The sequence below is a fragment of the Rhinoderma darwinii genome, chromosome 6 (genome assembly GCF_050947455.1).
Source record: "Rhinoderma darwinii isolate aRhiDar2 chromosome 6, aRhiDar2.hap1, whole genome shotgun sequence".
NCBI lineage: Eukaryota > Metazoa > Chordata > Amphibia > Anura > Rhinodermatidae > Rhinoderma > Rhinoderma darwinii.
The window spans coordinates 132,721,659-132,736,330 of record NC_134692.1 but is presented as its reverse complement, the minus strand read 5'-3'; the positions used below and the strand labels follow the sequence as shown (position 1 = coordinate 132,736,330).

Sequence of the window (14,672 nt, the reverse complement as noted above, 5' to 3'; positions counted from 1 at the left end):
CATACAGGTATTTCAGCAGGACCAGATGCATTTTTTTGGTGAGCACCTGTCCCCTCTAAATAATTGCATTTCCCATAAAATAACAATTCTGGAGCATCTTTTCTTAGAACTCTTCTATGTGCCGTTCCTCTGTTATTCCTGTTCAGGGTTTGTCCCCACACAGGCTGACACTGTCCAATCAGTGCTGACAAAGTAACACTAAAACGCTCCTTTGACATGAGGAACAGCACAATGCAGAATTTTAAGAAAATATGTACCAGACTTGCTATTTTATGGGGAATACAAGTAGTTATTGAAATAGACATGTCAGGAGACTAGACAGGTCCTCTTTACAGAGAGTTGCTTTACTTAAAAAAAACTTTTGACATGCCATACAGACATTTTAGAAGACTGGATCGGTGGGGGTCTGGTTGCAGAGACCGCCATCAGTGAAATAAAAGTTCAAAAGCGCACCGCTTAAGGGCTTGTCCACACACAACGGAATTGTTGTAGAAAATTTCTGCAGCAATTCTGTTGAAAGTCACTTTCCTCTGCGGCAAAAACGCACCATTTCGGTATTTACAGCAGAAAATCGGGCGTATTTTGCTGCATTTTTCACAATGCTGGGAGACGGTGACATCTCCTCTGAAAAACGCAGCAATTCAGGACACTTTCCGAAGCAGGAACTGACATGCTGCGGTCCGAAAATTACGCACCGCAGGCCAATATTCGGTTTGGAATTTTTATGCAGAGTGAGGATGAGAGTTTTTTCCATGCGCCATTCCGGACGGAAAAAACGCAGCAATTCCACAGAGTGTGGACGAGCCCTAAAAGTACAGTTACGCTTTACCTCTATATATACACTAAAATATTTTCGTTTACTGACTGCAAGCAATGATCTTAAAAGTATAGATACAGAAAGTATATTAGAAAGTTGCATAATTTTTTTTTTATCATACAATGAATAAGCTTTATTTACACAACACTGGTCTTTTAAAAATTACATTATTGGGGGCGTGGCCTAGCAGCAGATCTAGACAGACGTGTGTGGCTGGAGCTCCCGCTGTGCCCATCCTGAAAATAGGATTTATCCCTTACTTACCTGGGTCATACTTACCGACTTGGTCACTGTAAAGCTGGAGGTGACTGAGGTCCCTTTTGCGACGATGACTCGCTCTAAAAAGCAAAAAACACCGCCGGCAAGAACGGGGCCTGGAATCCAAGATGGCGCTGAGGAAAAAGACTGCCGGAGAAGAAGTGCGCGCTCAGGCCGGCTGGAGAGATTTGCTCGAACGCCACGAGCGAGTAGCTCAGCAGCGGGTAAGGTACCTGTGGCTAGCGGTGGCAAGGCTAACAGTCCATCCTATGGCTCGCGCTACTCTGTGTTGGAGGAGGACATGGTGAGTGAAGAGGAGGAAGAGCTGGGTAGTCAGCGGCGGGAACCGCCTAATGATGGTGGAAGAATGTACCACAGAAAGGGCAGAGTGCAGGAGCCGTCCCTCACAGACATTCTTCCGGCGGTGAAACAGAATTCCTCGATTCTCTCCTTGTCTGGTCAGGTGGGAGGCCTGAAGGAGGATATTCTGCTTTTAAGGAATGATCTGCAGAAGGTGGCAGAACGTACTACGGTTATTGAGGGGAGAATGTCTGAGGTGGAAGATGCTATTCCGGAGATACGACGGGATGTACAGTCTCATTCACTTGCTGTGGTGGTCCTACAGGCTAAGGCGGACGATTTGGAGAATTGGCTACGCAGAAATAATGTTCGCTTGGTTGGAGTGCCGGAAAAAGTGGAGGGCACTAACTCAGATGAGTTCTTTGAAAAATGGCTGCTGGAACAGTTTGGCCGAGAGGAATTGTCCCCTCTATTTGCTATCGAGAGGGCACACAGAGTAGCTACCAGACCGGGACCGCCGGGGAGACCCCCGAGACTGGTACTAGTGAAGCTGCTGCATTATAAAGATAGAGATCGGATACTGCGGAAGGCAAGGGAACGGCAAGATATCTCCATTAATGGCGTTAAAGTGTCCTTTTTTCCGGATTTCTCTGCGGAAGTGCAGAAAAACCGGTCACAATACTGGGATATTAAAAAAGGCTTACGAGACATGAACATTCAATATTCTATGATGTACCCGGCTAAATTGCGAGTGGTTGCTTTTGGGACTGCCTCTTTTTTCGAGACGCACAGGGAGGCTGCCAGGTGGCTGGACTGCAACGAGAGTCGATTACGGAGACCTGCTGGAGCGGAGGAAGTGTGAGAGTTTGCTTCAGTGATGGAGTTTGGATGCAGTGCTGTTCTTGTGAGACTCTAGTACTCTATGATATGTTGTGTTGTTTTCATGAGTGAGAGTACACCCAGAACTGTGCTCAGCAGAGTGATATCCTTTCAAAGCTATTGCATTTGTTGGAACGGATATTATGGGTTAACTTATATGTCATAATGTAAGGCTGGGTTCACACGACCATGTTACGTCCGCAATGGACGTACAGTACGGGACAGCTGTGTTCGGTCCGGGACTTCCGGCTGAAATACGTTCCGTCCATTATGGACGTAACATGGTCGTGTGAACCCAGCCTAACTGTTATATCTGTTGGTTGTTTGGGATTGCTTATTCACTATGCATAACAGTGGGAGTCACCACTAGACGGGAGTGGTACGAACGCTACATGGTCAGGTTAGAAGTGAATGTAAGGCCTGTAGTATGTCCACACTCAGATGTGCCTATGTTGGCTAGGAGAGACAGTACATGTCGCTCTGACCCTTTTCGGAGGGGAGGTTTTTTGGGGAGGGTGGGTGCACGGCGTACTATCTTTGTCAAATTGGTTGGATCCAATGGAAAACATCTTTATGTTATGATGCCTGATGGGGTCGGTTAGATGTATATCCTGGAATGTCAGGGGACTGAGGGAAGCAAGGAAACGCCAGGCGATTTTTAATTGTGTTAAACAGCAAAATGCTCTGAGAGTGGGGCTGCAAGAGACGCATTTGACCTGTACTCGGTGTCGTTGCTACATAGAGTGTAGATCGCTCATGGGTTTCACTCCTTTCATACGACTTATTCTAGGGGGGGTGAGCTTGCTGATACATAGGAGTCTTCCTTTTGTTTGTCACTCCTCCTTCGCTGATGGTGAGGGACGGTATGTGGGAGTACATTGCACCATATATCATTGGGAGTGTGTTTTGGTTGTATTATATATTCCTCCTCCTTATTCTAGCACTGTACTCAAGAAACGTCTGGAGAAACTCTCAACATTGCCTGAGGTACCGTTACTTCTGATGGGAGACTTTAATGCGGTGATTCATGAGGGGCTGGATAGATTTCATAGGGGGGGGGGGGAAAGGGGAGGGCATGACCACATTTGGAAGGTTAATTCTGGAAATGGGATTGCGGGATATTTGGAGAGATAAACACTCAGGGATGCGCCAGTACTCGTGTGCATCGTCCACGTTCCAGTCCCTTTCTCGGATAGATCTGATAGTCTGTTCAGCGGTGTATTATATCGCGCAGGTAGAATTTTTACAGAGAGCACTGTCGGATCATTCCCCTGTGGTAATGATGCTGGAAGTGGGAGAACGGCCCACCAGGAGTCCTGGGAACTGGAAGCTGAATGCGTTTTGGTTGAAATTGATGGATGGCAAGGAGGTACAAGATCTGATAGGGAAGTATTTTACTTTTAATGTTGATTGGGTACCACAGGGGGTTTTATGGTATGCCATGAAGGCTTGGCTAAGAGGAGTGTTCATCCAAAATACTAAGCGGATCAAAACCAGGTCTAGGTGGTAGGGGGGAGGGCCTGCTGGAACGGGTGGCCGAAACGGCATGTGGAAGAGGGTTCCGAGGACTCACTTAGAAACTGGGTTGAGGCTCAGACACTGTTGAGAAATCACCTACTGGAGAAAGCCGATAAGAGATTGTTTCTTAAGCAGCAATATTACGAAGAAGGGGAGACTGCTGGGAGGTTGCTCGCTAGAATGGCACAGCCACCAAGGGGTAGTAACTTCATTCATGGACAGAGGGGGGAGGTTGGAGACAGATAAGGGGCACATTTTGCAAGTGTTTAAACAGTTTTATACTGACCTTTTTACCTCTAGAGTGCATTACACTACACAGCAATTGGAGGAGTATTTGGGAAATGTCCAATTCTCTAGCCTAGGTCTTGAGGACAGAGTGAGTTTGGAGGCACCTATTTCCCTGGAGGAACTGGAAAGGGCGATAGGAGATGAGATATGGCAAATGAGAAGGCACCAGGTCCAGATGGTCTGCCTGGGGAAATTTATAAGGAGTATAGGAATGAACTAGCTCCACACTTTTTGGATACCCTCCTGGATAGTTTTGAAAGAGGCAAATTACCTTATTCCTTATATGAAGCAACGATATTCCTTACCTAAGGAGGGGAAAGATAATCAATTACCGGAATCTTATAGACGGATATCTTTGTGGACATCGTACATTAAAATACTGGCGAAGGTCTTAGTGCAAAGGCTTAATAAGGTGGTGCAGAGGGTTTTGCATGACGACCAATCGGGGTTCATGCCATCCAAGTCAACGGCTGTAAATCTTAGGAGGTTACTTTTCAATCTTCAGGAAGCACCGGATAAACCTGTGGGGAGAGCTGTGTTAGCGCTGGATGCCGCCAAAGCGTTTGATTGTGTAGAATGGGGGTATTTATGGAAGGTTATGGGGAAGATGGGATTTGGTCCTAATTTATTGAAGTGAGTTCAGTTGCTGTATGTGGCTCCTACGGCTAGAATACGGGTGAATGGAGCGCTGTCTGAACCATTTCCGCTGGCCAGGGGAACGCGTCAGGGGTGCCCATTGTCGCCATTATTATTTGCTTTGGCAGTGAAACCGTTAGCTTGTGTCATAAGACAAGAAGAGCGCATAAAGGGTTTGAAATACGGGGAGATGGAGGAAAAAATATCTCTATATGCTCACGATATTTTGATATATCTGACAGACACTAAAAACACTCTTGCTTTAGTACTGGACATGATCACTAGATTTGGAGTCTTTTCTGGTTTAAATATTAACTGGAACAAGTCAGCTCTCATGCCGCTTGACCCGGTTAACGTTGCGGGCACTGGAGTAGGGCCCCATATTCCGGTAGTTTCAGAATTTACATACTTAGGGTGACCTCTAGGGTTAACAATTATATGTCTTTAAATGTCTTGCCATTGTTGCCCAAGGTTAAAGCCAAGGTGGAGACCTGGAATAGACTTCCTCCCTCTGCTCTGGGGAGAACTAACCTCATTAAAATGATTCTTATGCCCCAGGTACTGTACATTCTCCACAATTCCCCGGTATGGTTACCCAAACACTGGTTTAGAAGATTGTATAATCTCTTTCGGGATCTGGTCTGGAAACGGGGGTGCCTAGAATAAAATTGGAGAAACTACAATTGCCAAAAGATGAAGGGGGCGTGGCTTTACAGAATGCCTGGATATATTACTTGGCAGCTCAGAGCCAACATATTAAAGGATGGGAGGACAAAGAGAAATGGGGATCCAGTGCACACTTATTGTCATATTTGGGGGGAGGGATTAGTCCGCTGGAGGGGCTGGAAGCGCACACTTACAAGAGACTAGCGTGTACTAAACCGACATTACTCCTGATACATAAAGTCTGGTGGCAATCTAAACAGATATTGAGTGTAGGGATGTGTACTAAATATACTCCCATTTGGCATAATCCGGTTCTGTGGGAATTGAATCAATTAGAGGGTATGCAAAAATGGGAAATGGCAGGGGTCAGAAGATTGAGTCACTTGTATAATGATACCACACTGAAGTCCTTTCAGCAATTAAAAGACCAGTTTCAATTGGAAAACAGCATGTTCTACCAATATCTGCAGATACGACATGCCTAGCGGGTGCAGGCGGTTGGGGTGGATCTGACGTTTTGTGCACTGGGAGTATTAGAATATACGGCTAAGGCGGACACATCTAAAGAGCTGATCTCAATGGCTTATAAGAACTTACTATCAAAACACTTGGGTGATCCTATGGAGCTAGCGAGGGTGAAATAGGTTCTTTGCCCAAAGCGGACTGGGAGGAGATCTTAGCGTCATCTTACCACCTATCTCTCAGTATGGCGAAGAGGAGGTCGCAACTTTTCTTGATACATCGGGTTTACCAGACCCCTTGGGTGCTGAAACAGATGGGGCTCAGATCGGATGCTAAGTGTCCCAGGTGTACGGAGGAGAAAGCGGACATTTAGGTATAAAAGGTATATGGTGTGAAATTGGCAGCAGATCCAAAGGTGTTGTTGCTGGGGTTTGTGGGAGAACTGGAGGGTGATAAGCTGGAATGTTTGGCAATTGCAAAAATTTTATATCAGACTAGAAAGTGTATAGCTAAACACTGGTTGGATGTGGAGCCTCCCGTGCAGAGGGAAATTGTGGGAATGCTGAATACACTATTTTGATGGAATATAAAATATTTTCGAAAAGGAGGAATGTGAAGAAATTTGATAAGCAGTGGGAAAGATGGTTGGATTGCCCAGGGGTGGCGTCACCAGAACTGAGCAGAATACGGCCACAAATGTAGGAGGTCATTTCTAGCAACGTCAAGAGCAGACCTGAAGTGTAAAGTTGGGTCTTACTGATAGAACGGATTTTGTAATGAGTGCAATTGAGAGAGATACTGGTAGGGGGCTGTGCAGGGGTTGGGGGGGGGGGTCCAATGTTGGGGTATTTCTGTATGCGGTTATAATGGAAATGCTGTATATGATGCTGGTACAGTTGATACATGACTGTTAATGTACTACTGTTCTTATTAATAAAAATTGGACTGATTTTTTAAAAAAAAAATAATACATTATTACTGCAGAGGAGCATATTGGCTTTTGGCACCCCCTCTAGAAACAGGAGCCCCTGCAACCTCTGCAGCTCCTACTTTTTTTTTAAATTCTTTTAGCACTGCTTTTCATTAAATGATATACAGCTCTGGGTCATTAAGTTAAAATGGACCAGAGCTTTGGATCAATTCAGTATTTCATGGGTCAGAATGGCTATAAGGTCAATGAATAAACACTGATCTAAGGCCTCAATAAAAGTATGGGTACAGGGGTCAGAGGAATGCAATACCCTGGTTTCCACAAGTAAAAAGTCAGATTGATGCATAATAATGTTATAGATCTATAAAAGTTTTGTTTGTACTTGGGTCATATAGAGTTCAAAAACTGACAAGCAGGTGTGAAAGTATGTGCGCCCGCAAAAAAAAAAATATATACAAAAATTATATATATATATATATATATATATATATAGACACACACACACACACACACACACTATACTCTTATATAATCCAAAATATCCCCCATGATTTATTTTATTTTTCTGTGGGCCTTTTGACAGCCTGAGCATTGACATTCCAGGACTGTTCAGCCACAGAAGAGTTAAGAGAGGCTTCGAGAGGGGAGATGCCACTGGGTTATAAAAGAACTGTATCCTCATTAGGGTGAGAGAAGAGAATACCCTCTCGCCTTTTAATTCATGGGACGGTCTGATTCCACCTCTCTCTATTTCACATACTCCCTCTCCCTATTTCTTTTCATTCGTATCCCTTTCTCTATCTGCCAGAAATGTTAAAAAGGATATCACCCCCCTCCCTTAAAAAAAAAAAAATCCATGGGAGGGAACCCTATGCTAATGAGATGCTAATAATCACCTGGCTGTGCAACCATTGGACGTAGACTGATGGCCCCTAATCAGTCTGACACGGTGACCATTCATCCTGAGCGCAGAGGGGAAGCAACACATTGATGTATGGCAGGGACTCTTGGCGTGCAGAGAATAGAGAAGGCGTTATGGGCCTGTGAGACAAGAAAGTCTGAACCAGGCCTCCCCAAGCTGTCCCTGTCAGGAAGACAAAGACCCCCCACTGATAAATAGAGCTTTTTGGAAGTGGGGGGTAGTGGGCTCATACCATAACCTCAGTACTTGGTACCTCATTTACCCCAAACAAGAGATCTTATGTGCCTGGATGATAAATCAAGGGTATTCTCTAAGTGAATGAAGCCTCTGCCCCAGTATAAACGTGATCTCAGATGTCCATTGGCGAAGGGTTAATACTTTTATACAACTGATAAACAGGATTAGGTTTGGTCTATGCAATGGGAGATTTGAACACCATCTTAGATGCCTCGAATCTTAGCTTGTAAAATGTGTTAAGGTTGTGTTACTCCATACAATATATATAGAAAAAATACTTTTTATTTTTTTCTCCCTACAGTGGTGCAGGTAAATGTTTTGGAGATGGAGATGGTTGGTTCCTGGGCAAAGTTTACGGTCAACGTCCTTTCAGTCTACAAATGCAGAGATGACCGGGTAAAACGTGGAGATAACGTACTGTGGATACACATAAAAGATCTGTCCTGCAAATGTCCAAAGATCTTGCTGAGCCGCCGATACTTGGTGATGGGTAGCAGCGAGGGTCAAGGAGATAGGCCAGGACTTACAGCTGACAAAAACAGCATGGTGATTCAATGGAGGGACGCTTGGACCAGGCGCCTGAGGAAATTACAGCGCAAAGAAAAAAAAGGAAAATGTGTGAAACCGTGAAGGTTGTCTGGGGATGGGAACTTTAATTCTGTATATACACAACATCCAATGCTTGGAACTACGCACATGTTGGCATCCCCGGAGATTGAGAGTCGAGGTGAGAGGAAGGATGCAGCTTAGACAAGATCCAGTTAGGCAGAAGGACACCTCTTAGTAGAGTCTCACCCACTGAAGATTGGGTTACAACATTAGTCATCTATAATGGTCTTTCTCAAAAACTGAGAGACGTCTCCCATGACCTACCAGCCAACTAACCCCCTAAGCATGTTAAACACTGATCTTGGTCTTTGGGCCTCCATTCAAGGGGCCTACTGCATCTCATAGACAATGCAGAAAGATTTAGGAAGGACTAGGATCATTCTCAAGCTGTGACCTGGTGTCACTCAGTTACAAGACCTTGGTTCTATGCTACAAGGTTACTGTAAACATTTTGCTATCTTGAACTCTTATGCCAGATGGTTTTAATTATTTTTTTTTTTTAAATAACTTGACTGGACTAGGACACGTGATGTGTGTTGTGTTCCAAAAAAACGATTCACAGTCCAGTTACCATGAAGAATCTACAATGGAAAACACATCTAAACTAGGAATATATGTATTTTACCATAACTCTTTGCACCCAGACTATTTTTTAGAGGTCACAGAAGATTCTGAAAAGTAGTAAAAATATATTTTCAGGATTTCAAGACTAGCAGATAGGATGACCTTACAAAATGCTAATGTCTCTTAATATGGGCCACAAACATTGATTAACAAGAAAAAGAAAAAAAGTCGCCCCCCGCCCCCAATCCCTTCCAGCAAGGCTGCTGCTAACTGGGCTAAAAAAAAAAGACAATCTCCTTGCCCCAAAAACGTAGCACCGTCGATTAAATCTGATCGCTTGCAGATCATTCTTTGGAACTGTATGGATTGTATCTATCAATAAAGACTTGCAGAGCTATGTACAGCAACCCAGCCTCTGCCAAACAGCACGACACGGCATATGAAGTCATGAAGTCGAGAAAAAAAACGATCGACTTGTGGACATTACATTCGGAGTGTGTAAAAAGTGTTGTGACATGCAAAATTGTGCAACATACAAGCTGGTATATTATCTTATATATTATAATGCATTAGACAGGACCTGCTCGCTGCTCACATGTAGCAGTAAAGGGGGGGTGTAATACAATGAGTGTTTTGTAGTAATATATGTGTAATGTTAACCACCTTTGGTACATTTATGTACTTATTTAGTGTGTATCATATGTATAGAAAATTTGCTCGACACAGCTGTTTTCTTCATGTCAGTCGCTTCACAGAGTCACCACATCAACTGATCTGATGAAAAACGAATTCTGTATGGCTTTTATGGAAACTGGTAAACAGGAAAAATATGCCGCATCCAGTAAGCAATTAGATTAAAATTGAAGTAAACAGCCAATTTGCTACCGTTGGACATAATGGATATTTCCCTGTGCAGCCAGAATAGAATTAACCGTGTCTATTTTGACACAGCTTTGTGTCAATTCTTATTTTTGCTTTTTTTTTTTTTTGCAGAGGGGCCTTCGTATTGTGACAAATTAGTTTATGTGGTAAATGAAGGTTTTATGTGCGATTAAAAACAAAAAGTCACCAGGTTAATTGTCCATGGTAAACAATGAGAGATGGCCTCTGAAAAAAATGAGAGATGGCATCCGATTGGCTGCTATGGTCAACTCCTCCGGAGACTTTTGCAGACAGTCATGTTTTTAGAGGGGCACAAGATTCGGGCATTTGTATGATTATCAGAAATCAAACTCTAATCCTCAATTGTCGTTTATCAGCAGGATGGAAAATGTGGACCACTTTTTCCCCTTATAGGAACGAAGAAAAAGAGAAATCACTTAGCCTGGGCGATGTTTGGTTTTGGCACTGTGCTTTTTTGCATCATGGTCTTGGGTTGGGCCCCTTTATTAATACAAGGATACTGTACTCACTCCAGTACAGATATATTTCGAGAGTATACGTTCTGCAGTGATCCCATATCTTTTCCAGGATTAGGAAATCAGCAGGAGTCTCTTCCTAAGACAACACTCTCTCTGGTACTCATTGGTCTCCCAGTAGCTTACCAAAGGTTTGGCATCTTCAAAGCCATGTTCACACATGGTGGATTGGCTGCGGATTTTCAGGGTGGACTCCTACGAAATTCTGCAGCAAAGTATAGTACAATGCACCGTACAGGGTTTTATAAAACCCCATTTATATGCTGCGGAACAAAACAAAGGGCATGTTGAGAGTTTCTAAATTCTATTCCGTAGCCGATTTCTTCCAGATGTCGCTGCGGATTTGGCATTGGGTAGGATGAAATCCACAGCAAAACCATGGCAAAATCAGCATTTAACGCATACAGAATTCTTGGGCGGATTTTCTGGAGTGGTTTTAGCAATAATCTCTTACTGGGAATGAATTGACGAGTCTGTGAAAATTGCAAAGACTGCACAAAAATGGATCAGGATCAAAAACATTTCACGTGGTATAAAATATTTGGCCCAACTCGCTAGGTATTCGAGACACTTTTTTACTCTTTACACCACCTCATGACTGTCGTCCATGTACACCAATAGTTTGCGCCAAAAATGGCACACTTCTTTAATAAATTTGGATGTTTTTAAAGCATATTTCTAAACTTTTTACACTTTGTAGCTAAGGTGTCAAAACAATAAATTTGGCACACACCATGTGATTCACTTGATGCAATTTGTGAGAGTACGTCACGCCAGAATTCTAAGTAGCACCAGAATTTCCATTCTCTTCTATTATGAAAGTATTGAGGTACCTTATGGTAGGGAGACTTCTGGGGACTCTGATACTTCAGATTTGCACTGCTGAAATGTTTTAATTTTCCTATTAAGAAAACAGTGCTACAAAATAGTGCAAAGACGCGCAGCACCAGTTGTACTACATATCCACCTAAAGATACCAAGAAATATAGTCTGTCAACAATACAGAATCTCTACATTTCAGGTCAGGAAAAAAATTCTGGAACATTATTTCTTAGAACTCTACGTTGTACTGTTCCTCTGTTATTCCTCCTAGAAATGTATGAATAAATTAAAAACTGGGTGGTACCGGTTGTGGGTGTGTCCCTACACAGACTCACAATGTACAATCAGTGCTGACAGAGTGAGACCCTGAAGGGACATGGCCCTTTAACAAGGAGAATGGTAACACCCAGCTGTCAATTTATTCATATTGAATAAAATATACATGTCAGGAGAGGTAACAGGTCCTCTTTAATAGGGGATGGGAAATGGAGAAACACTATGTTAGCTCTGGGTAGGAGTAGCCCCCGGGTCTGTATGAATGTATTTACTGTCTGTCCTCCTCTGCAGTGCCTTGTGAATCCTGATGCCCACCCAAATCCTTTCCCCCTCTCAAACCTTCCCATAATATTTTATTTAGACTTTAATTCTAAACATTCTGACTCTGATCAATGAAGCAATTACTGTATCTACTTACACCACATCCTAAATTCCTTTTCTTTGTGGCGACGGAGCAGGCTCCTGCCTTGTAAACACCTTTCCGACATGGAAACACATTCAATAAAAAAAATAAAAATTTACCTGACTCTTTGGATGTTTTTTTCTTTATTTCCTATGTATCGAGTGTCAAGTAAATTTGTGCGTGGAAAGAATGCTTTTATGTGATCCTAAATTTTTGCAATGTGCTCCTTATGTGTCGGAAATAATCATGGAAATGATCTTTAAAAACATAATTTTGATGTAATTGGCTCACAGATGGTGGTGTGATGTGTCAGCATATCTGATATACTTAGACTAGTTGAGGAGCAGCAGGGGGTCACCAGGGTGAAGGTAAAGCAGAAAGAAAATGAGTAAAACAAGAAAAGGGAACAAGAGGGACAGATAAGTTTAAGGGGTTGTATGAGAATAGAAAAAAAGGCTGTTTTTTTTCCCCAGAAACAGCGCCACTCCTGTCCATAGGCTATATCTAGTATTACAGCTTAGTGTTAGCCTTATAGGCTATGTAAACCTTTGAAGTACATTTTTAAAAAAAATAAAACTGTATTATGTGATTTTATGCAACTCTTAAATAGGTTCTTATTAAAAAATAAATTAAAAAAAAACTACTTTGAGATACAGTATTCTTTGTATCCTGCATATAGTTAAGCTGTATCTTGCCGTCAAAGACGAACCTGTCAGGTCAGTAGGACTGACGGTTTGGCAGAAAGCTGGTCCTGTGTGTCTCTGACAGGCAGGACCCAGCTGTTATCGATCACATGAACTTAGAAAAAATTGGTTTACATAGCCTTTAATACTGCAATACCAGACACAGCCCAAGGACTAGAAAAAAACATCACCAAATAAAATAAATTTTTCCCTAACGCCACATCACCCTTTTAATCATTAAAGGGTAACTAAATGTTCAATAAACTTCTGACATGTCATAAGTTTTAATTGGTGGGGGTCCGAGCACTAAGACCCCCACCAATCGCTAAAACTAAGAGGCAGAAGTGTTCGTGTGAGCGCTGAGCCGTTTCGTTTCTGTTCGGCTATTTCCGGAAATCGATGTAGCAGTGTACGAACTCAATAGAATGTCTATGGGCCCGAACACCGCTACGTCGGCTTTCAGGAAAAAGCAGAACAGAAACTAAGCGGCTGAGCGCTCACACGAGCACTTCAGCCGCTTAGTTTTAGGGATTGGTGGGGGTCTCAGTGCTCGGACCCCCACCAATCAAAACTGCTGATATGTCACTATGACATGTCAGAAGTTTGTTGAACGTTTAGTTACCCTTTATTAAAGGGTTCATGCAAGAAAGCCAACCTTATCTGATCATAGCACCAATGCATTATAGTATGTACAGTCCCCCACATAGATACAGATAAATTGCTTCCTGAGTCATGTGTCCCAACTATACTGCCAGGGAAAACGGAGTTATGATCCTAACTATATTATTCTAAGGGAACACACTGTTGCTTTTTTTGTGAAGTATTGAGCCCATCTCCCAACTTTATATGGTGCCCTAGGCGGCAGCCTACCTCTCATTCAGGCTGCACTGACCAGTACCTTACTTATTACCTGGTGATCCCGTGGTATATACAGGGTGGGCCATTTATATGGATACACCTAAATAAAATGGGAATGGTTGGTGATATTAACTTCCTGTTTGTGGCACATTAGTATATGGGAGGGGGGAAACTTTTCAAGCTGGGTGTTGACCATGGCGGCCATTTTGAAGTCGGCCATTTTGTATCCAACTTTCGTTTTTTCAATGGGAAGAGGGTCATGTGACATCAAACTTATCGAGAATTTCACAAGAAAAACAATGGTGTGCTTGGTTTTAACGTTACTTTATTCTTTCAGGAGTTATTTACAAGTTTCTGACCACTTATAAAATGTGTTCAAAGTGCTGCCCATTGTGTTGGATTGTCAATGCAACCCTCTTCTCCCACTCTTCACACACTGATAGCAACACCGCAGAAGAAATGCCTCCCGATCTGACCCCCTTAGACTTTTATCTTTGGGGTCATCTGAAGGCAATGGTCTATGCTGTGAAGATACGAGATGTGCAGCAACTGAAACTACGGATACTGGAAGCCTGTGCTAGCATTTCTTCTGCGGTGTTGCTATCAGTGTGTGAAGAGTGGGAGAAGATGGTTGCATTGACAATCCAACACAATGGGCAGCACTTTGAACACATTTTCTAAGTGGTCAGAAACTTGTAAATAACTCATGAAAGAATAAAGTAACGTTAAAACCAAGCACACCATTGTTTTTCTTGTGAAATTCGCGATAAGTTTGATGTGTCACATGACCCTCTTCCCATTGAAAAAACTAAAGTTGGATACAAAATGGCCGACTTCAAAATGGCCGCCATGGTCAACACCCATCTTGAAAAGTTTCCCCCCTCCCATATACTAATGTGCCACAAACAGGAAGTTAATATCACCAACCACAACGAACTGCTTCTCAAGTCAGTCCTATACTTAGCATGCTCTATATTGGACTGCAAAAATGAAGGTCAACCTAGATATAAGACTACATATAAAAATATGTGTTTACGTAGTATATAACACAGCTGGAAATAATACAGCCCATCTATCGGTGTAATTTCTAGAACATTAAGCATAATTTCCTAAAGAAAGGAATTA

General features: G+C 42.8%; 1 protein-coding gene and 1 long non-coding RNA gene across 7 annotated transcripts in view; one reads left to right on the top strand and one right to left on the bottom strand.

The window, feature by feature from the left end:
• NTN3 (netrin 3) overlaps positions 1-12,134 on the top strand; it is a 68,986-nt gene extending 56,852 nt beyond the window's left edge. The window contains exon 7 of the mRNA XM_075830410.1: positions 8,216-12,134. Within this exon, the coding sequence (XP_075686525.1) occupies positions 8,216-8,544 (329 nt within the window). The 3' untranslated portion in view covers positions 8,545-12,134. The remainder of the gene's footprint in view (positions 1-8,215) is intronic.
• The window catches only part of LOC142655820 (uncharacterized), a 326,804-nt gene that overhangs the window by 198,689 nt on the left and 113,443 nt on the right, over positions 1-14,672 (bottom strand). The window lies entirely within an intron of this gene.